The following is a 25178-nucleotide window of genomic DNA, read 5'->3' as shown; positions in this document are numbered from 1 at the left end:
GGAATCTGGATAAGATGTGACCCGACCAAATCAACTGATCAGTTTATTATTTAAGAGCGTTTAGGAAATGTGCACTTACAGTAAGAACTCTAAAACAAAGCAGACTAGATGCTCATTATCACACATAGAATAAAGATTTCCAACAACAACTGAATAAGGTGACGTACTAGAGAGATGCTTGTTCACCACTTAATTTTAGATTTTATTAAACCCTTAAAAATTAAGCATGGCAGACACTAATCTATTTTTTTAACAGAAGAAAGAAATGTCATTATGACTAGACTTTCTTAACAGCAGGGTGCCAGGTTTGGTGCATGGGTGTGTTTGAGTCCTCTAATGAAGACCTTGTTTTTTCCCTCAGAGAAAGCAATGATAAAAGACTGGGAGGTTCTTAAAACCCTCACAGATTAAATAATTTGATCAGTAAACTAGTGAAACTTTTCTAATATTGCTCTTTAATATATACCATCTGTTTATTTAACACAAAACATGACCAAGCAATTCTGAAAACAGCATGCAGTTTCATTAGCCAATCACAACACAGCATGTACTCTACTGCAGATCCATGAGCCAATCCCAACACAGCATGAAGCTCTAAAACACAAACATTTTAAATAAATGTATTTTTATCTAAACTTATGTTTATTGTGTTTATAGTAAAATGTTTAATAATTCTGGAGAACCCTAATTTACAACTCTTACAACTCGTTATACTTTAATAACAGCTCTTTTCTCTCATTGCTTCATTAAAAAAAGTGATTATGACAACAAGCAATTGATTTATCTTATGGTTTTATAACATACAATAATTCAAAATTAAAATGTTTTGATAACAAAAAGACAGCTATACTTTTATTTAACCATACTATATTATTTTATGCAGAGATAAAAATTTACCATCTAAAAGCATGACCAAATTAAACATAAAAATCAGATTTATCTCCAATATTGAATGCCTGGTTTATATTTTTTATCTTGTACAGTGTAATCAGGACCAAATCTCACTTCCCAAACACTGGCACACTGTATATTTCCCATTGCTATACTGTATATCCCAGAAGCAGCTTTGGGGGTCTGAGGCGAAGAAAGAGATGGATTGATAGTAAGATTAAAAAAGAAGAGAAGAGTTAAAGAAGATAGAGATCAAGTGAAAGAAAAGATTAAGGAGAGGCATCTTAAAAACACCTCCCTCAGTATCACAGGAGGAAGCTGGAGTGGTAATGCAGTGGGAGGGTTGATGTTAAGAGGCTGTGAAAGCAAAGTGTGTTTACAGGTCAAGACTGATGCTGCTAAAACAGTCGTTCCTGTCTCTGTGAGAGACCTTTCCATCCCCCTTTTATTCACTGTCTGCTCCCTCACACATCAGCATTGCTGTTATATTATGGGCCATCAACCTTGTGTTGCCTCATAAACTGGCATGACACTTTAATGACAACTCTAAAGTTACCTCATCTGTACTCTCAGATCACAACATCTAAACATGTCTTCGGAAACCACAATGGCATCCTTTATCGGAAGCAAAGTATTCTGACAAACCAAATGTAAATATATAAATATTATCAATATATGAGTAAAACAGGAGGCAATGGGGATCGTAATCTAAGGTTATCTAAGGACATTGAGACACCAAGCTAACTGTCAGCCAGCTTCTGCATTATCATAAGACTAGCACCAGTGCCTGAGTGTAAATCACCATTAGGAGCAGTAGGATGTAAAGGTTCTTGGATTGTCTGCAGAATGATCAGACTCTTTGCACAGAAAACTCTAATCTAATCTGCATGGTACAGACTGGCTGTGAATGAAGCCAATATTGTAAAAATTCTATGAGGGAGGAAATACAGGTACAACATAAGAAAATAGACTTTCCATAGTCCAGCTACAATACAGCAGCTACCACAAGACTAAAAGGAACTTGTTGATCTAGAGTCTAGATGAATGTTCAAGGAATCACTGATCGCATTGGTAGCCCAATGCCCTTGCATCATATATGCAAAGGAAAAAAGATATAAAAAAATTGCTTTCATATTAATTTACTTAGACAACATAAATGTTAAAAAAAACGTTCTTTATGAACACCCAGAAGCTGAGTGATAAACATTCTTAGTTCTTAGAATGATCATGTTCAGAAAATGACTAACAAAAAATTGTGCATGGGACAGTATTGGTTTTGGGACACTAGAGTTCCTTTAGTATATTGCCTTTTATTTTTTGATGATGAATACAGACTATTGCCAGCTTCTGTTGAGGAGACGTATTAACCTTTACTCAGGAGCAGCATGTATGTTCATGCCAGCTGTTAGTTTTATGCTTAGCATGGGGCAACAACTAACAGAAGATGAATGATGACAGGCAAACATCAGTAGTCCATGATTGGTGCAGGTTTGACAACCACTTGGTGTCAATCAAAACAGTTGCTGTGCATAACAAAACTATAAAAAAGCATAAAAAAAAGACCACTGTTAAAAGGTATGCAGGTTAAGTATGTACACATTTTCATGGGTAAACTGCAGCTGTTCAGAAAAGCAGCTGATTCCTTTTTCAGTAACATTCTCACACACCCTTAGACACAAATCAGTCCGCTAAATCAATCAGCAGTTATTACACAGGTGTACAGTATACATAAAGACACTAAGATTCATTTGCAGATCTGCAAAACTCCTATTCACTGCACACAGCAAGCAGCATGTACATGTATTGTGAATAATGTTTTCGAGGCTCACAATACACTAAATGCACACAATCTGTTTTCTATGTCAGCAATGTAGCTTTTTATCTGCATGTTTTGGACACGTGTGTTCACAGAGAAGGTTTATAGTGGCCAGAGGCTAATTGAGTGTGTATAAGAGAAAGGAGCATTTACAGTGTATGTCGTTGCCCACTGTGCCCCCAAACCCTCTTCAATGAGGCCAGAGCTAAAAATAAACTTCTAGTTTCTGCATTGTGGTCTTGACTAGAGGGGAACAATTTCCTAATATGATATTAATCATTATTTCACAGAAAACACTTTTATAATATAAATATCATTGATATTCAATGTAACTAACTGTTGTTAACAGTAAACAAGCCATTATCACTCACATCAGCTGACTTAGAAAGGTAGATTTTAACCTTTTTTTTCTTTTCTTTTTCTTGTTAATATTTAAAGTAGATTTTCTTCCATTCAGTGTGACATAGCAATATAAAGAGATACTGTTCTTGTCTATTTTAATCTACAGATGTTGCTATTACTCGTTCTATGATATAATTTTTAATGACAATGTTACAGAGACAAATTACTGCAGAAATATATTGACTTAATTGTCAATTCAAATCCAACAGGCTACTGCACTATAGCTGGACTATAAATGCTGCTGCCAGTAACAGTAAATAAATAAATAACATTAACAATTTGGCCATACTACCCTCTTGCTGACAAAGGACATGAAAGAAGAACACCTTTTCTTCCTTGTAAACCGTTTTATAGTGACACATTTTGACACATTATGCAGTACTCATAAATATTTAGCAAAAAAAAAAAAAAATGATTATGTGCTACACTACAGTCCAATGAATCAATTATCAGAAATGTTTGTTCCTGGTTAAATACGTGTATGGGTCCCTTTGCATTTCTAGTTCATCCTTGGAGAAAGCTGGAAGAGTTTTAAAGTTGTGTTGTGGTGCCAACATTATCTACACAGTTTTGGTCAATATTAACAACAGCAATAATGCAGTTTTTCTTTTACATTTATTGTGCATATATTTTGATATGTAGTGAAAGAGACAAACAATGACATAGGGTTTTCTTTTACCTAACGGGATTGTAATCAGACAATAATTGGGATTACTGATACAGATGACTGCCAAACCTTCTTGTGGTGACAGCACATGACAATTCATTGATGACTGTGTTTAAACAGTCGTTAAATGTCTCAATTTGGTTCTTCTGGCACCCTTAGCTATAATCAAATTTAGTATGTCAGTACTAAACAGTACTGTCAGTACTTTTCTAAAGGCAATAAGGCAGTCATTATTATCATCAAATATCTACACATGTACAGTGCAATTACATTTTTCACAAATGATAACATAAAAGTGAGAATCGTATGTTGCCAGAATCTCTGGGTAGGGACTCGCAGAAAAAAACACTATCAAATAAAATTTTTGTTTGTTTTATTATATCTTACTGCAGGTGTGGCAAACCACTGTGGCAACTCTCTTCTGCGGTGCATTAAAGTGTTATTAACCCTGAATCACTTCTGGACACTTAATTTAATAATAGTCTTTTAACCTTAATGTTTAATGATGTGTTTAGGCAAAGCTGCTGAAATGTCAAACAGGTAAAGAGCCATGACTATATAATTAAAATCCAGTGTCTGTTGCCTGGTCTGCATTACAATTGACTCTGGTGAATACAACACATTCATACTACAAATAAAGTCATACAATGGGAAATTATTTAAGTCAATATATACCACAAAACACACAAATATATATATATATATATATATATATATATATATATATATATATATATATATATATATATATATATATATACTGTATATGTGTGTGTTCTGTGGTATATAATGACTCGTGGTATAAAGATGATTAATTTTGTGCTGAGCCCTTATACAGCAGCAATTTGTTTGCAATGACATTTTGTTCTAAAACTAACAAAGGTGGAAAGTAACAAATTACTTTTTATTTACTTATTAACTAATTATTTACTTGCATTACTGTAATTGAGTAGGGTTTTTTGTGTACTTCTATGTTTTTTCTACTGAAGTTATTCAAATCTGTAATTGAAATTTTATGTTTTTTTAACTTAACTTTAAAAGCATGACCCTTGATAAATATTAAATATGTCTATACAGATTTACAGCTTCACCATATCAATAATTATATGTTTTATTGATTAAATAACAGCACACTGATTTAGACCATGTTTTAGACAGAACCCTAAAAAGGTATTGAGCTCATGTCTGTAGCAGAGGATGACCTGAGTCCTGAGACCTGAGGACCTGAGCCCTACTGTACCTCCTATAATAATTAAAAGAAAGACAAACAACTTAATTGGTGACAGTGCAGTCTTCAATAAGTTTTGCTTTAAATAGTTTAGCAAATTATGGTACTGATGCTATAATTACATCCTATTTAAATTTAAGGCATACATTTATTATGTGTAAAGGATGGAGGGCGTAATTAAGTTTTGCACCTCCCTGTGGAGTGTGTGTGGTAGCTTTGATACAAGAAGCCATGTTGATTAAACAGACGGCAGATACATGATCAGCTGAGAGGACAATTGATCATTTGAGCAAAGATACAGTGATATTTTCATTAATTATCACTATGGAAAGCAATGATGAACAATCCATGGTAAATTCACAATTTGTGATGTCATGCATAGGTGTAAAGTGAGCTGGTTGCTGGATATTCACTGAATTCTACTTCACAGATGATGAATGGTCACAGATCTGGCACAAATTTGAGATAAAACAATCAGAGACAATCTGATCCATTCTCAAGCTGGTGCTTACACACAAAGCAAGGCCAAGAGAAAGCACTTAATACAGAAAGATGTGAATGAAAAACAAAGGGATGAGCGGTATGCCACCAATCCTACTTCTTGTCTCACTCACACTATGCAGTTGTGCATTGTTGCAGAAAGACTTGATGTTTCACTGGTTGTAGTCAGTGCAGCAAAAGTAGTCATCCCTTCATCTGCAGCCTGGGAGCATATGCTTTCCTCACTCATTTCACCTCAGTGCTCCAGCATATGAATAAATCATGGGCCTTCAGTCTTAGTGAGTGTGTCTATATTGCCTCACTATATGTACACTTTTCACATATCAACATGTGTTCCACAGATGAAACAAAGAACATCTGATAGATGAGGCAGATGATAGAAATTACTTTTTGATTTTTACTTATAAATCTCTGTAAACTTTGGGGGTTATGGTGATATTATTTGACACAATCAAGACAATGCAAAACCTTTGCAGAAGGTTTTGCAGAAAACAACAAAATCAGTTCATAACAGATCAGAAGACTATATTAGCTTTACATTCTATGAAGTCAATTCAATTAACCCACAACCCTAACTTCATATTATTGTCATTATGTAAGTACATCTACCTCAATACAAAGACAATGAACTGAATTGTGGTGCAGCTGCTAGTAAATCAAGACAGTAGAAGAATGTGAGAACTTATGTGAGAAGCACAATCACCTTCAGCCTCTAATCTACAAAGCCAATGTTGAACATGCCACATTGAGATTGTCGCTATGGTTAGAGGCATTACTCGAGGCTGTGTGGAGAAGGGATCTGACTCCATTTATCTGTCCAAATAGATAGTGCCTGTTTCCACTGCTTAGCTAGCATGTAGCATTACAAAACACATTGGAAGTAAATTCTTGTATATAATCCACAAAAAACTATTCCTATTATTGTAACTTTTGTCATAGATGAAACTTACATTACGTTATATGCATTACATTAGCTATTTATGCTAACTGTCTTTACCAAACTACAGCTAGCAAAACTGTATTATTAGCCTTATCTGTAACATTTCCTTTTATCCCTGATATAGCTTGAACATTAAATACATTGAGTATTAGAAATGTACTGATCATTTGTGTAGCCAGAGGAATTACGATGTAAATTAGAGATTTATATTATGAATAATAGCTTTATAAATAAACACAAAGCAATGTAGTTCATGTTTTAGATTGCCTTAGTGGCAGGATACCGTGAGTGTGGGTCGCGCCATCTGGAGCAATGTTCATGTGTCTGTATGTATGAAGTTAGGAAGCCCAGAAAAGAGAGAAGAGCTTGAATTAATGTGTGCCAGGGCAGGATGAGAACACAAAGCCAAGAAGCAGAAAGAGCTGCAGGGAAGCAGCAGGGCCATCTGTCCTCAGAGTACAGTGCACAGACAGCACAGAGTTGTGTGTGTGTGTGTGTGTGTGTGTGTGTGTGTATATATATATATATATATATATATATATATATATATATATATATATATATATATATATATATTACCGTGTTTATTACCGTAATTAATTTTAATGGCACAAATTTTAATTGCTGGGTAATTAATGCATCACACATTTCTGCTTGACATTTTTATATTTTAAAATCCTTTCATATATATATATATATATATATATATATATATATATATATATATATATATATATATATATATATATACATCCAGCAATTAAAACCGTCTAATAGTGTGTCTAAATGTGATGAATGAACGAAGAATGAACAAGCTCTTTGAAAAACATCTATTAAACATGTCTAGTTTTATTGCTTTTTAAAGCTCATTATATTGAGTATCATTACAGATGATTGAACCCTAACCCAAGCAAATTAATATGAGATATGAAGTATTTTTTTAAATACAGGGAGTTTTACAGGCTATGTGATTTGTTTAAAAAAAAAAAGAATTATCTCAAAGTCTGTGTTATCTACCAGGTTAACTGTTTATTTTATAAATGATCACAAAAAGTAATAACATTTTGTAACAATTGATGCTTATTTACATTTTTCTTGATAGTTTAAATTGTTTTTATTGGCTTTTCAGAAGCTGTCAATGTCTGTAATTTGTCTGGGTTAATTTTCCATCTTGGAAAAGCTTCAGGTTAGGAGACTTTGTGCACTTTTCTGGCAATATTATCAAGGAAATGCTGTTAAATGGTGACTGATAACAGGAATTTATTTTGTGCACTATAGGAAGTGCTGGAAGTACTGGTCCTCTGCTAAGAACGACAAAACATTTGTTAGATTATATTTCTGAAGAAGTCAAAAGGTTTTTATTATTTGCTGAGGTCAATAACATATAACAGTACTAATTAGAAAGATTTTGAGTTGAATATATAGTGTCAGCACAACTGAAGCCAGTAATAAGATATTTAGAATAAATCAATCAATTAATCAATCAATCAATCAATCAAATAATCGATCGATCAATCAATCAATCAACCAATCAATCATCTTCTTTTTCTTCTTTCGGTTTCTCCCGTTAGGGGTTGCCACAGCAGATCATTCATCTCCATACCCTCTGTCCTCTACATCTGACTCTTTCAAACCAACTACCTGCATGTCTTTCCTCACCACATCCATAAACCGCCTCCTTGGTCTTCCTCTTTTCCTCCTTTCTGGCGGCTCCATCCTCAGCATTCTCCTACCGATATACCCCATGTGCACATGTCCAAACCATCTCAATCTCGCCTCCCTCACCTTGTCTCCAAAACGTCCTACATGCACTGTCCCTCTAATAAACTAATTTCTAATCCTGTCCATCCTCGTCACTCCCAATGAAAATCTCATCTTCAGCTCTGCTACCTCCGGCTCCATCTCCTGCCTTTCAGTCAATGCTACTGTCTCTAAACCATACAACATTGCAGGTCTCACCACAGCCCTATAAACTTTGCCTTTCACTTTTGCAGATACCCTTCTATCACAAATCACTCCTGCTATCACTCTTCTCCACCCACTCTACCCTGCCTGCACTCTTTTCTTTATGTCTCTAACACACTCTTTATTACTTTGCAAGTTGACCCCAGGTACTTAAACTCATCCACCTTCTCCAACTCTTCTCCGAGCAACCGCACCACTCCACTGCCCTCCCTCTCATTTACACACATGTACTCTGTCTTACTCCTACTGACTTTCATTCCCCTTGTCTCCAATCATCTAATAAACTAATAACGAACACAGACAGCTTTCATTTATGGATCCCACAATTGTACTTATTTGTGTACCCCATGCTAGCTGCAATGCTTTAAATATTTCAAACATTCTCCTTACTTAGGCTTATTAGTTAAATTTTAGCTGGGTTCCTCAGATTGGCCAATGGGAAGCATTTTTTCCATTCTAGAGATAGAGATTTCACTGAGCAAATATTCCATTATGAAAACCCAATAAGCTAGCAAACAGCTTTGTGGCAGGATCTTGTTGCCTCTATAACCACAAAAGACAGCAGAGAACCACAGTCTATATATTTTGTTCAAATATACACAAGACAATACAAGAAATGCAAAGAGAAAATAAAAAAGTTAGTATGTACCAGAGAACAGCAGATGCAGAGATCCCCAAACTTCGACACTTCTGCATGGGCCAGCTACAGCTGTACAAGAACTTGCTTCCAGGGAGTTGGTAGCGAAGTGGTTACGGCATTGAATAAGCCTTTGGATTGAAATGTCAAAAGTTCAAACCCCTCCCACCACCACCAATTTGCACTGTCACTACAAAGCACTTTATCATCTACTTTAAAAAAACAACAACCTTATTTAGCAAATTGTAAATGGACAAACTTATTACGGTGTTGTTTTTATGTTTGAGTCTTTTTAAAATATATATATTAAAAAATGCAAAACTTACTTAAATGGCATTTAATAGAATAAATAATAGAATAGAATAAACTGCTTTTTTCCCTCAGTGTCATGTGTATTGCATGTATTAATTGTTATGTTAGACAACAACTGTAATTAATGTTTAAATTTAAACAGTTCAGAATCTTGATTATCATCAAAGATGACTCTAATGTGACCAATGTTCGTAAGTATTCAGATGATTAGCCCAACTTGATATGCATACTCTGTAATGGTAATGGTAATAGAGTCCAGTGGAATTTTCAGGTTGAACCCCTGTAGCTACAGATGGTATTTTGTAAAAAACATTTTCATTTAAATTTCCATTAAAGTCTTGTGTCACAAAACTAGCTTACTGGTCAATAAAACCAGTCCAGTTTCAATTTATAAAATAAAGACTGGCATTATAAATACCTCTGCCAAATGTATAAAAGTCATATTTGAAACGTAACACATTTTTATAAGCACTATAAAAAATATGCTTTTTTAAAAAAAAATATCTGGGTCTTAAAATGTAAACTATTACAAATAGTTCCATTCATACATATATAAGATATATGTTTGAAAGATTTATGAGCCCTGATGTTCCCCTCACACAGTATATGCAATACTTCCATGCAATGTCCAGCTGAGAAATCTATCCAGTCAAAAGTGACCTATAGAAAAATAACTGTGGTTCTGATCGAATACATTCAAATACCTTCAAATGTATGAGAACATCAAATTTAAGATCAATGTCTTTTTATTCATGTCTCATGTATTCAGGGTCAGGTTCCAGTGAACCTGATTTAACTCCATAGGGGCCATGTAACTCATCACATACGGCTTATTATTGCTTGGCTACATCTCATTATGAAAATGATTTACTCTCCCGGGAGTATGCTTGTACAGACGCTGGAACACTGCTGCACCTGTCATGTGTTTCACTTTAGACCATGTAAAATCAGCTTTAAAGAAATGGATGCTGGACCACTATTTATAGCAACTGTCCCTCACACAATGCCTCATTCCCCTCTGACAAACACACAGTCTCATCACAGTTAACACTCCAGTGGAGAGGCACATGCGCACATAAATAGCACTTAAACACATATAAACACATGTACAGGCACATCTATACACCTCCAGTGACAAGTAGTGTTTGTATTAGCTTGGATGTTATTATTACATTGTTTAGCAATGGTTCAGACTATGAACTATAATCATCTTTTTGAATTATTTAAATGCATTACTACAGTGTAGGATTGTACTGTGATTGTATGCAATACGATTTGTGCACCACAAAATATGACAAACACTTAAAAATTGAGTAATGCTGATTTTACCTTAAAGGTAAACCATGTTTTTGTTGAAGTCCTAAAATTACAACAAAAATATGGTTAAAAAAGATTAGTTGATTGCTTCAATAAATGTAATACTTCAAGCTTCACTATTTTTGAGTAATTTGTAGATGCCACTTTCAGTACATGAAAATAATTTCTGTGTCAATAATTTTAAGAGAGTGAACCATAAGATCAATGTAAGTATGAGTAATTTACTTTCAAATTGGGGTCCTAGCTTAAATTATAAGTAAACAAAAAAATTCAAAAATTTTCAGAAAAGCAAAAGATGAGGCCAAAGCAGAGGTCAAAAAACATGGGTATAACTGGTAAATATTTACTGCTTTTACTGACTGACTGACAAGAAAAATGATTCCAGTGGAGAGTGAATATTGAGCTGCTTGGCGGCGCTTAATTAAGTTCATCTCTGATGCTTGTTTTAAGCTGTTCCATGAATTAATAATATACATTTAACCCTTGTCAGAAAGCTGCCAACATATTTTGTGTTAGAGTGTCAAATTTGACCCCTGACTCAACTCAGACCAAAACGCTTAAAGCACAATGGTTATCACTATATCCACTATTGTTTTTTACCTCATAGTTAACTGGTTATGCATTGATAATCATGTAATGACTGTTTTAAATGTAATTATATTCAGCCACATGATCTATTTATACACAAATATACCACTCGTTTTAATAAAAAAAAGTAATTGACTCTTATTATTATTATTTGTTTATTATTATATTTGTTATAGTGAAGCCGATGGGTGTTTATGTTATCTGACTATAACAGATTAATATTAGAACATACCTCCAAAATAAAAATAAAAAATTCACTTAATATTATTAGCCATAATGACATCTCTTGTGTTACGAGTCCAAATGGACAGTTTTCTGTTAGAACACAGACATAATCAAACTTAATTTTCCTCAAAATTGCAAATTCAAATAAACATCTAACAACAGCATCTTATTCTTACTCTCAAATCGAACATTGAACAATGACAGCATATTTTGTGTAACATGTGTTAAAACTAATGTTTTGAATACTGAACACTGACAAGGTGTGTGTGTTCATATGTATGGATCACACGGCGAACAGCTCTTGTCTCTCGATTGTCAAAAAGCATAACTCTTGACAACACATGAAATGTCCGAAGTGACATGTTAGCTCTAAAAATACTCCAGGGTGACTCAAATCCCATTTGAGTCACCCCAGAAAGCAAGAACCAACAGTCCTATGTAAGCATCCAGGTGTGTTTTGTCGTTCTCCCCCCAGCTGTTGCCAAACACCCTTTTCCCTTCAGTGTTTGTCATCTCAAGCAGGCTCTTCTAACCTGATGGTGGAATAAACAACTCAAAGGCTGTCTTGATAACTTGAAAATGTGCATATTAGCATATTGTAGGCCCCAGGGTCATTCACATGATGGTCTCAGTTGTTGCTCTGCCTTGGCTGTCAAAGGGATTGATGACCATGAAATGTCACATTTCTTATTTGAAGAGATCTCTTTGAGCTTCTGTGCCATACTGGCTGTCCTATTCATCATTCTTGTTCAGGATCATACTCCACATCATCCTCATCCTCAGACACATCCTCCTCATTGTCACTCTACTCTTTGTCCTCAATATTACTTTCACGACCAAAGATATGGTCAATATCCCTAAATTGACTCTATGAGCTGCCTATGAGGTTATCGACCATATCTTTGGTCATGAAAGTAATATTGAGGACAGAGAGTAGAGTGACAGTGAGGAGGATGTGTCTGAGAATGAAGAGAAGTATGATCCTAAACAAGAAGAGACATCTGATGAAGAGCAATTCAATTCAATTAATTTTTATTTGTATAGCACATTAAATAATGAACATTGTCTTGAAGCAGCTTTACGCAAATTATGCAGTGAATAAGAATGAATAAGATGTTCTTTATAAGTGTAAGTTTGTCCCTGATAAACAAGCCAATGTGTGGCAAGGAAAAACTCCCCAAGATGGCATGAGGAAGAAACTTTGAGAGGAATCAGACTCAAAAGGGAACCAACCCTCCTCTGGGTGGTACCGAATGTCCATTTATTACAGATAAACGATATTGAGGTGTGCAGTGATGGTGATCAGATGCAAACTGTAGTCCTGAGTCAGTGTAGACATTAACTAAAGTCCAAATCCAAATCCTCAGAGTTCCTGTTCTTACTCTGAGCACAGCCCAAAGATACTGAATCTCTTGCTCATGTTGAAATAGACTGATGATGCAGCATAAAACTAATAACACACATGAGTCTTATTTATAGATAACAATGTTCAGACAATTCTGTTTATACTGTTCACACCACACCCCCAAAAACGATGAGTATCAATTTTCCACAATGAAAGTTGTGCTCCCATGGAGTTACGTGTCCCCATAGAAGAAGTGGATGGGAGCCCGTAAGTGTCTGTGATGTGGGTAGTTGAGTCAAATTTGATGTACAAAGCAACCCATAACGTTTATATGATCCATGGATGTATATAACAGTCAATATTCTTGGCAGGACAAATTTGACCCATAGCACCACAGATGTCACTTTAATTTTTTAAGACCTTCAGAATTTACTAAAATGGTGACAGTTTCTTTTGTTGTGTGAAAATATCTGTGTTTGAGGATCTCATAAAGCCTGTAAAAAAGTAAATAGAGTTATATAGTAAATAGAGTAAATAGAGTAATTTCACTGTTAGTGTGCTTCGTATGGGTAAAAATGGCTACTGCTCATCAGGCTACAAAGACAAACAGAGGCAATATACAAGGTTTAATTCTCCTCTGAAAATCCTTTCATACAATTTTCACCTTGACCAATAAATGCTGGTACAAAATGTTTTTTGCTTTCCCAGCTGCTTGTTTATGAATGCCGACCAGGCCTTATTTTCTGAATTTCAGGCATTAATCCATGCATAGCAACACAGTGCTCTGTGGATCCAAGAAAATGGCTTTCCTCTCTCTCTTTCTCTCTCACACACATACAGCTATATTACCTGTGTACAGTTCAACTGTATATTAACACCTGTTTGTCATCATAATATTCCCTCCCTTAAGCTTTACACTGACTTTGGTTCCGTTCTGTGGCTGCTACAGCAGCAGCTATTGGCCTGAAGATACTGCTTCGATATTAAAGTAGAGAAATGTGCAGGTTTCTCATAACCATTTGCATGACCTCAGCTTGTCCTTTTGCAGGTGGAAGAACACTTCAAGTGAATGTGCATTCCCTGCAGCAACTGAAGTGGTTTTTAAGACACAGGGGTGATTTTATTGATCTATCATTCTATTGAACTATAGTACACAGGATTGAAAGAGATCTATGCAGCAGGCAGCATGGAATAAGGAAGCTTTGTTTAAAGGAAAGAGTCATTTGTTGTCCTGTGAAACAGAAGCTCTGGATGTATTCTGTGAATTTTAATAAATACGATTATTTTAAGATAAAGTCTTAAAATCTTAAACCTTGCAATACAGTAAACTGGCTGGAGATGGTTCAGCAATGCTGAAGGAACCTCTCAACCTCAAAATGTCCTCATTCATTTATATCATTTTCAGTACCCCCTTTAATCTGATCAGGGTTACAGTGAATCTGGGGCATACAAGTCCAGCAACACTTAGCTCGAGGTGAGAAAACACCCTAGTTCTGATGCCAGTGCATTGCAGGGTACCATGCACATAACAATATGGCCAGCCTACCTAGGGCCAATTTAGAACCACATTCAACCTATCTACATGCTCTTGGGAGATGGAAGAAGAAACTGGAGAACTTCGTGGAACTCCATGTGGACACTAGAAGAAAATGTGAAACGCCACTAAGACTAAGCCAATCTTAGGTTTGAACCATTTACCCTGGAACTGTGAGGTTAAAGAGGCGGTACTACCCACTGCAGGACCATGCCATATTCTTGTAATATACCATATGACAACTGTTTTACATTTTGGGATAGATTATATGCCCTTTTCTCTACATATTTCACTATATCTCTGAGAATATCCATGCCTTCTTTCATTCTTAGAACACACCACGGGTGTTAGTGCACAAATAATTCTCCCTAGTGGCCGCTGCATACCCATAATGCACTGCAGTGTTTGGTTTGATTCATGTGCACCTTTACTGAGGAAGACAGTGAAATCATCCATTCAGATTTCCCATCTGATTTATTTGTTTTATAAAGTAATTTCTACCATTTCTACAGTCACATCCAGTTTGTCTCACTTTTATTTAACTTGGTTACGTTAATGCCCCTCGGTTTGTACGGACAACGAGGTGCTCATGTTTATGCAGCAGAATGTGACTGTTGTAACAAGCCAACCTATTTTAAATAGCAAAATCATTTACTTCAATCAGGAAATTTGTTTCCCATTACTTAAAAAAACTGCGCTCCTAATTTTCCAATGCAGTGAACAGTGAGAAGAATTTCAATTTTAAGCCATCTATTAATTTCCATAGTTTTCCATATCAACTGCTAGTATGTACAAAATGTAGGGAGCAAATAAAACTGTGTCAAAATGAAAATTTTGGCAAACATCAGCTGGAAACAACAGCAATGAGCAAAGTCATGAGTACAAACCTCTAGCTTATTTGGCACTCAATCATCATCTTTACCAGCTTCGTAAACAGTTTGCGTCATTATACTTCTGCTGTACAGACTATAATCCAGTTATGCCATGTAATACTAATCCCTGTGAGCACCACAATTATATAAATACAATCTAGACATTGTTCCCCAAGAGGGAACAATGGGCACTGCATCATCACTGCTAGAAAGATGACAAGCAACAAGCCCGCTATCTCAAGACTGATGCCATACGTAATATAGGACTGGTAAAGAAAATAAACAAAGTCATTTAGTGTTGAACTGACTTAAGGCACTGAAGAATTTAGGATGTATGGCTTTATGTGTATATGGCTATGTCTGTATGAACTCTCCACTCTTTGACTTGCATGAGTTTTATTTATTATCGGTATTTACATCCACTGTACTTGTCCCTCCTGATGATTCTATGCTTTACTGGAAAAAAACAATGTATTTTTATGAAGACCTCCTAATTGAACTCATGTGCTGCAAGTCACTATGGCTGACATTAAAGCACAAGGCAACTGTTTCTTTAACATGAAGGATGTTTCTTTATAATTGTGGTTATAATCTCCATAATTGTGTAATCTATTGATTTGGCAAGGGTTATAGGTCTAACTCTATCTGATACTGTCCACCTTTTTTTTTTTTTTGTTGCTTATGGTTGCTATATTATGTATCCAAAACATCTACAAGATTGGAATGCCTCGTATTACTATACAGCAAAAGAAAAGGCCAAGTAGGTAGCACTATGCATGAATGCCCTGATTGCATCTGACATGAGATATAACACATCAACGATACCTCATTACCCGTGCCAGTGTTCGCTGAAATTCTATCTTGTAATATAATTTCCACTGGGCAATATAAACAGTTTACTACAAATCACAGTAACCATTATGGCTTATCACTACATGAACAAATGACATGGAAAAGGTTTGTAAAATGTAAACAGTCAGTTCAGCAATCACTAATAAACTGATATACACTACTACTATTTGGTGTGTATTGAAAAGTACATAAATGCATATTATGTAAAACCCATTGTTGTGATTATTTGAATATCCTGTAATCCTCTCAGGCTAATGGTTTATACAAAAAAATAAAAATAAACTGTACAGTGGAAAAACATTGTACAAATCTGTAAAAAAAAAAAAAAATTCAAATAAAATAAATTCATTAGGAAGCATTAGCATATTTTGAATCTGTGTGAATAATGAAATTGCTGTATTTAATTCTGGCTACATATAATGTTAACGTTTATTTTCCTACTTTTTATAAATGAAGGTTTGGAAAAAAAACAATTTCCTCTTTCCTCTTGATCCACTAACATAGAAGACATGGTTATGCACTGTACCTCATGATAAATTTCATGATGTTCGTATGATTTAGGCTAATGGCCTAAATTGTAATGTGGTTTTATATTTTAATCCAAAAAAAATTTTGGGTTGTCAACATTGCAGAGGCACTGCACAGAACCACGGTACTTCTAGTCATGTGCAAGTTGCATAAGAAATGTTTTGTTGCTTTTGTAGAGTTGCCTTAAGTTTATGCTGTTTTCTAAAACATTCTGTATTAAATTAAGTCTTATGTAGTACAGATCTTAAAGGAAAACATGTAGCTAAACGGGACAGAAATAGAGAATATTAGGTAGTGATCTTTTTAAGATGACCAATATGGTCTAGGAAATTGTGCCTCATCAAGCTGCACTGATACTGAGAGCAGGGACTGAGCTCAGGGTCGGTTGCATCACTGTTCCCAGCTGAAGACAAAGAGAGCTGTTCAGATTACTACCCCCACATCACCAGGCAGGTATGTGCAGAGTTTATGAATAAGCCACTGGCTGTTCTGACAGATGACAAAAACAATGAAATGTTCCCATAAAACACCTGGCACTGATTCTACATACTTTTAATGTTTTTTTCACTGAGCCCAGAGACAGGATTTATGAGCACCACATTAACATCTATGGCTGTAGCCCACCATAAATAATGCAAATAACTACAAATTATTTAAGCATTATTGCACAAGCAACAGTACGGTTATACTGGGTGTTGACACAGCTGTGACTCGGCTGTAGGCACAAGGATGCTGGTAGTTCCAGTCATGCAAATATGCATTATGACAGGCTGATGGCAAGTGAGATAATACTTTTATAGAGCAGTTTTATAAATTAAAAAATTACAATTATGTGGACATTTTGGGCACAATAAGGCTAAATTAGTTGTTTCTTGTTTCACAATGAACAGAAATAGATTACAAAGAAGCCACTCTCACTGATTCCTGGTCAGCTAATCAGCTAGCTGGCTTACAATGTTTTGATGAATTTGTCTTCCATTTTGCTGTTTTATCTTCTAAACATTCATATTTTAGATATGTTAGAGTATGTTCAGATATGTTTGGGTGTGTGAAATAGATCACTTGCCATGTGAATTAGAATGTTGTGGCCAATGCTGCTGTAGTAACTGCTTCAAATGGATGGTTGCTAGAATTATTCAGGGCACACAAATGATGTCCAGTTACTCTAAATATAAACACTCCTAGAACTCTGCTTGTCCAAACAACTTAGAAAACCAGAAATAAATGCTGTATAAAGAGTATTGTGTATAGTCCTGGCTCATATTCATAACTGCATCTATATACATACACAATGTGGTCAAAATTATGTATGGATGTATGAGTATTGACCATTTCACCAGCTTGGGGGTTAATTTTTGAGTTGCTCCCAACAGCCTCCATTCTTCTAGAAATGCTTTCCACTAGATATGGGAATATGGCTGTGGAGAATTGCCCAGTCAGACTCAAGAGTGCAAAAAATACATCAGTCAGCCACCATTCCAATTCTTTGTAAAGATGTTCAGAGAGATCAGGTAGAGGTTAAGGGTCACTGCAGTTCACTCAAGTTATTTCACACCAATCTTCATGGAGCACATTTTGCGCACAGGGATATTGTCATGCTGGATGCAGGTATGTATCAGTGAAAAGAAGTATAAATGGAACAAAATATAAATACACTCTCGGCAATTGTATGCTTTGTGGCAACGGTTTGTAGAAGACTTATACATGGTGTTATGATTAGGCGTCCATATACTTTTGGATATATAATGTATACATATTGGTGTATTGATGTATCTAATTAATTACTGTATTGAACAGTTAACAGTAATAGAATCAATGAATAAATATGAATAAAAACTGAATGAAAATTAAAATTTATTTTAAAAAAACATAATTTGCATGTAAATTTAAAGGAAACTGGCAAAAACCTTGATTCTGGCTTCTTTAAGAACTTTCTACAATTTTTTCATTTCTGTTAACAAAATCCAAGACAGCTTCCACAATAACATTAAAACCAGGGAGATGTGCAAAACATTACCAAGGCAATAACAAAGCTAAATTAATCTATCATATCATTAATAGAACTGTAACCCCAAAACAACAAGAAATTGTAGGACCTTTAAGAGCTGCTCATGTTAAAATGCACCATGACTTAACAAACTTCATAATGTTCTCAGTAAAATTAATTATCTTAAAACTAAAAATAGACTTGTAATACTAAATTTATATTACAAAAACTGTAGACTGCAAAAAAGCTCTTTGCACAGCACTGTAGGTGTTTTAATTTCTCAAAAGATACCAGAGAACCAGCAGGGGATTAACTTATAATTTGGTACTGATTCCCCATTTCTACATTGTGTTAGTCTTTCAGTTTGCTAGCCATAGTGGCTATCCAACAAATTACAATTAGTAATAATAAGTATTATATGTATTTAAGTATTATAATGAGAAGAGTTCGATTAAACAAATCGCTTAACTTAAAGTGCTATATTGTGGGTTTTTAATACAATTAACAGTATATGGACAAAGGTTTGTAGGCACATAAGAATTATATGTGCTTTTTGAACATCTCATTTTACATTTATTCCCCATTTGTTGTTATAATAACCTCCACTCTTCTGGAAAAATGTTCCACTAGATTGTGGAATGTTTGTGGAGATTTGTGCTCATTCAGACACAAGGGTGTTCGTAAAGTCAGGTACTGATGTAAAATGAAGAGGTCTGGGGTGCAGTCAGCGTTCCAAATTATCCCGAAGGTGTAGTAATTAGTTTGAGATCAGAACTCTATAATAGGCCATTCAGGAGTTCCATTTCAACCAATGCAACCTTAACTCACTTTGTGCACAGGACCATTGTCATACTAGAACAGGTTTGCACCTCTTCAAGTGAAGTGAAAAGAAAATGTATTGCTACTTTGTGCTAAATCAAAAATAATAAAACATAGGACGCAACTTGTGGTTGACATTGGTGATATTGCGACTTATTATGAGGCAGCTTTAAATATCCAGCTTTTCAACATGCAGGCTAAAGTGTCCTTGTTGACTGGCTGTAAGCAACTCGTATAAAAATTAATAACAAGCCCAGCAGTAGCATTTGGAAAAAGCATGGGGGAAAATTCGCTGTGTCAGAAATGAAGGCGTGTCATTTCTGAAAATGTAGAGCAGATTGCGAACAGGAAGGTTAAGGACATGGGCTACAGACAGAAGTGAGCATGGAATACAATCTCACCTCCACTGACTTAGCTTAGTGATGTGCAAAAGTGACAGGTCAAGAAAATGTCCCGAAACATTTCAGCAAGCAGGGTGGCAGCTCTCTGAAGCAAATGGAGTCCTCCTTAAGGGCTACACTGTCAGATTTTACATCAGTCCTGATGAGGTTTTACAGTTTGAGAGTTTATCATGGTTTCATATTGAATGATATTTGCAGCCAGTTGCAATTATGGTATTTTTTTTTTATGTTTTTATCGTAAATAGAAATAGCATAAAGGAACTATTAAAGGACACGTACTTTTTAGTGCTTTTTATTGCAGTAATATAGACATTAGGTCCAACATTTACCCTCAGGTGTTTCTTACATACCCACTGCAGGAATTAAATTCCACTGTAACAGCCAGTCAGCATGGTAGATTAGAGAAGGTGTCAGAGCAGAATATATAATGTCTTTCTGCTGGTTAATGATTAATAAAGCTTCTCAAAACTGTTCTAGGAATATCTATTTCTTTTTGTCTGGATCAATTCATCAACCAGAAAATATGTGACACTTAAATGTTCTATCAGCCCAGATAATGACACATCCACTACCTGATTTCTTAACCATCCACTCATGCAAGATTCTCACTATGATAGCAGACTTTTATCCTGTTCTGTGCTTTAAAACGAATTTGGTAATGCAATATGTTCTATAACTGTGTGTTTGGGAGTAACAGTGAGCAGAAATTTGAGGATAAAGAGCTTTGCTAAAGAAATAGTATGCAAAAAAATCTATCTCAAAAGGCCACAGTTTTTGTTTGGAGGAATGGAGATATTGACTATTCCAGCGGCTTCCAATAAACAGTCTTTTCCCTGGGGATGCATTTCAATGCCAGCAACTATATGGATAAGAAAATGCCACAATGCTGTGGGAGATTACACTGGTGGGTGTGTTTTTCTAGAGCCACAAAAATCCCACTATTTTAAACTATGATCTATGGTCTTGAGTAGATAATGTGAGTTGTTCTGTAAGCAGTGATTGTTTGTGCTTGTTGCACATTTAAGTCAAATAAAAAAAATATTAAAGTGACCATAATTTTTCTGTTCATTGTTTTCAAGCCAACTGTTGGCTAGTGATGTCCTTTCATTTAAAACGAACCAAAAAAAAAAAATGGGTGAGGAACGCGTGAGGTCGAAAAAGAGCCTCGGTTTCTCTGGCAACCCCGCTGCCACCCCGTCGCCATGGCAATGGCGGACCACTTTACGGTGCGACGCCGCACATCGCTTTTACGCAATGGCTCGTTGCGCAGTAAAACACAGCGTCATCGCACCTCGGCGCGAGTGTGATCGGCATTTCTGATTCATCAGCCCCGCAAAAAAACAAAATTAATAAATAAAAACAAAAACACCTGCGAGTGAGCGTGAAAAGATTTGCGGGCTGGAGGAATTCCACAGGGTCGCCTACCTGTGACATTACAGCCGTTCGATTCAATCGACATCACAAGGATGCGATTATCTTTCTTGCCTACTACAGATTGAAGGAGTATTTTCATTGTGTGTGTGTGTGTGTGTGTGTGTGTGTGTGTGTGTGTGTGTGTGTGTGTGTGTGTGTACGTGTGTATTTGAACAGATATTCAATTATAAATCTTTTGCAACTTAAAAATAAATTATCGCTGAGTACAAAGAGCATCGATCACAAAAGGCTCTATTGATTTTGTGTTTGCGTGCGCGCGTCTGTGTGTGTGTGTGTGTGTGTGTGTTCAGAAGCCTGGAAGGACAATGCAATGAAGTTGGGGTAGGGGAGGAGGGTAATAAACCACGGTCGCTTAAAACCGAAGGATGTAGAGGCAGCGCTCGAGCATCGCAAGCCTCGCCTCTTACCCTTGGAAGCATCCTTTTCTTCTTTAGGTTTCGCCACTTTTGCGCTCATAGATCCCAGTTTGGACGCGTAATTCCCCGATTTGAATTGGAATCGCAATCCCCCCGTTGTGTGAGCTCTTTTTCTTCAATTAGATCCTTGCCAAATCCAAAACAAAGGTACCAGGTAATGCGATAAAGGCTCTGCAACAACAACAAAAACACACACACACACACACACACACACAGATGACACAAGTCATTCATTTGTTAACATGTGGAATCAGTAGTGTATCCGATCATCTCTTTCAGCACACAAGAATCTGCGGAAAGAGAGGTTTTGCGTGCACAAATCTAAAAAAGCGCGCCTTGCTCCCAAGTCACCAATAAACCTCTCACATGAATAGCAACCCAGCCATTTTTGTCTTTTTCAGTAACAACAATGGTCTTACCTTATCCGGTCCACATTGCCTCCTACATCAATGCACATTCACGTGAAAAAGAGGCATCCGCCGCGCACGTCGCTCTATTCCATCTGAAAGCGCGACCACCCTCTCCGCCGTAGCTAAAGCAAGCGAACAAAAAAGCGAGGAGAGGAAGAAAGAGGGGGGTTCCACCGAGTGTCAGCCGACGTAAGCTGTGACACACGAACCAAAAAACCGAGGAACCACCGTCTGTATTTTCCACAAGGGATTATCTCATAGCTTTTACATTCCAGACAATGCAACAGGGTATTACTACATCCTAATCACGACCATGTCTGCGTCGGGTACATGAGGGCAAAATAAAGAGACTGATTAAAGAAGACAGGCGAAATATAAGGTCCTTAGTGGAATTTTTGATGAGCTGCGGTTTGGGATTTAAGGATGGGGGTCTGCAGTGGGCTTTGCATAAATCAGAAGCGAACATTCCAAACCAGATGTGCTGTATCACTGCGAAAATTAATATTATAATACAGTGTCATTTGTAAGATGCACTGCTCATGGGGGTCGAGAGAAACCAATGCGCAACATGTGTCTTTTCCAATTGCGCTACACCGCAGAACCAAAAAGCGCAGCCACCCAAACACCTAACGAGTAAATAACACGTGGATAATAAAACGATCTTATGATCAGCATAGTGCATACGAAGAAGTAGGAATTTGACATCACTGACCAGTCTTATATTAGACAATTTCCAGACCCTGAAGAAGTTATTACACATATCCATAGACCTACACATAGCCTTAGACTTTGCACCTTAAATCCTGCATGCAGTGCATAGAAATTGGCTAAATATACAGTCAGCACCCATGCGCACTAGAGAACCATCAGAGTTAAGCCTTCTTCGGAACTACAGGCTTTTTTTTCTCCTTACCTTCTGACTCAGTGAGGAAACGGTTTAGTTCTTTAGATGGTCTGTTTCTGCACAGAAAAAGACATACAGATGTTCCTTCTTCTTTCCTCGTTTTTTTTCTTCTTCTTCCCAAACTGCTAACGGCTGCTCCTCAGCTTTCTACTCTGTCAGCATTTGACAACTACAGTGTAATGGGTTGATGAAATCCGGGTGAGAACTACTGTGCTTTCATCACCTGACCGGGCTGGTGTTTTTTTTTCGGTCCTCCTCCGGGTGTGAGGAAAAGGTGCAGGATCCGCATGCTGCTATTTTTAGGAGTAACAAGACGCCTCCTGAAGTCTTTTCCCCAAGGCGGATTTAGAATTTAAACTGGCAACATTAGTCCATAAACTCATTTCCAGATGATATCTGCAACATGAAGCCAAACGACAAGGGCTTTGACCTGGACCAATAAACAAACAAAAGGATTGTTTTGTATGGAGGTTTTATACTGTAGTTTTCTATAAAAAAAGGGGGAAAAAAGGATGCTTGATATTTACATTATTTATTGTGTATTCCAAGAAGCTGTACTGTATAAGTTCTATATACATTTTTGTACATGCTCAAAATTCTTTAAAATGTACACATGTTGTATCATGTTGGAAAAGTTGCAGGTTACAATCCTGCAATTTCAAATGGAACCATTAATACTCTAATGTTTTTTTGCTGCAGTGGTGAATTGTACTGTATTTTTATACACATGACAAGACTATTTTTACAGGACAAGACATCCATAACAGTGTAGAAAGCACAACTTTAATTTGAAGGCAGATATAACATTTTAATATACATTTATACATTTCAATTTCAAAATCTCAAAGAGTAAGAAATTACATGAAATGAAATTAAATGAAAGTTTATTCAATTGATCATTTAATTTCACAATTTATACTAATTTAAAAAGAATCTATTAAAATGAAGCCTTAACGAACATCAAATAAAGAAACAACTTAAAAGAACATGAGTACAAAGATCCAATATATCAAATGACAATTAAAAACGGCTTACAGTAGCAATAGTGACACAATCAATGGATCAGTCATGAATTTCACAAATGTTTCTTTTTAAATTTATATATGCGTTTCTGCTGGTGTTTTAGGAGGAGGTAGCTTAGTGGCTAAGGCATTTGACTTTGGCTCTGAATGTCATGAGTTCAAATCCCAGCCATACCAAGCTGCCTCGCCTGTGCCCCTGAGCAAGGCCCTTAACCCCATAGCTGCCCAGTTGTATGAATGAGTTAAATTTAACTCGTTTTGGATAAAGGTGGCTGCCAAATGCTGAAAATGTAAATGCCTTGGTTTGCCAGGTGACATGGCTGAGGGAGCTCAGTCCCAGGGCTGTATCCCAGCAATATTGGTTTCTAAAAAGGTGACCATATTATTGATGTTGTTATAAAGATTAAATGGTCTTTACACTTCAGATGCTTACCCAGATTTACTTGCAGGTGCCAATTGCAAAAAAAATACATGCTGTTGGTCATGACATTTAGGAAGGCTTTTCTCCAGCTTCAACAAAAGCAACGTCTCATGGTTGAGACTACTTTCTCAGTGACTACTTTAAGCACCCGGCCATACCACCGTTTATATTGATGGCATTTGACAGCTGCCCATATTCAGAGAAACTGAGCAGTTGAGGGTTAAGGGACTTGCTCAAGGACCAAGCAGTGGTAGCTTGCTGGTGCTGGGATTAAATAATAAGACATAATATGCAAACTGTATTTGAAACCAGACACTGTACTAATCTGCCTGCTGGATTAGCCCAGGTAACTAGGCACTATACTGCAGATTCCCACCTCATTCATGCTCCCTGCTATCTAAGGCCCACCAATTTACATACAGCATCTTTCTTTCGGCTTCTATCATTAGGAGTCGCCACAGCGGATCATCTGCATGTTTGATTTGGCACATGTTTTTAAACTGGATGCCCTTCCTAACCCCCCCCATTTATCCAGGCTTGGGACCGGCACTAAGAGTGGCTGGGGTTGGTTCCCTGACCGGGGATCGAACCCGGGCCGCAGCGGTGAGCGCACTGCATCCTAACCACTAGACCACCAGGGGACCTAATTTACCCACAGCATCTAAAGGGCATAAAATAAAGGCTCTCTCATTTGCCCACTGTTTGTGCCACTCAGCTCTTCAGAGTGTCTATAACCTTTTCGCT

General features: G+C 36.4%; 1 protein-coding gene across 2 annotated transcripts in view; it reads right to left on the bottom strand.

The window, feature by feature from the left end:
* The window catches only part of fgf13a (fibroblast growth factor 13a), a 105700-nt gene extending 83331 nt beyond the window's left edge, over window positions 1–22369 (bottom strand). The window contains exons 1-2 of one of the 2 annotated variants that reach the window (XM_046850230.1): window positions 22097–22369; window positions 21669–21848 (exon numbers count right to left, since the gene is read on the bottom strand). In XM_046850230.1, coding sequence (XP_046706186.1) covers window positions 21669–21717 — 49 coding nt within the window. In that variant the 5' untranslated portion in view covers window positions 21718–21848; window positions 22097–22369. The remainder of the gene's footprint in view (window positions 1–21668; window positions 21849–22096) is intronic. The other variant, XM_046850232.1, reaches the window with a different exon arrangement.
* Between the last annotated feature and the right edge of the window lie 2809 nt (window positions 22370–25178).

The sequence above is a fragment of the Silurus meridionalis genome, chromosome 5 (genome assembly GCF_014805685.1).
Source record: "Silurus meridionalis isolate SWU-2019-XX chromosome 5, ASM1480568v1, whole genome shotgun sequence".
Lineage (NCBI taxonomy): Eukaryota > Metazoa > Chordata > Actinopteri > Siluriformes > Siluridae > Silurus > Silurus meridionalis.
Note: the sequence above shows the minus strand (reverse complement) of the source record. Positions and strands in the feature narration are given on the sequence as shown.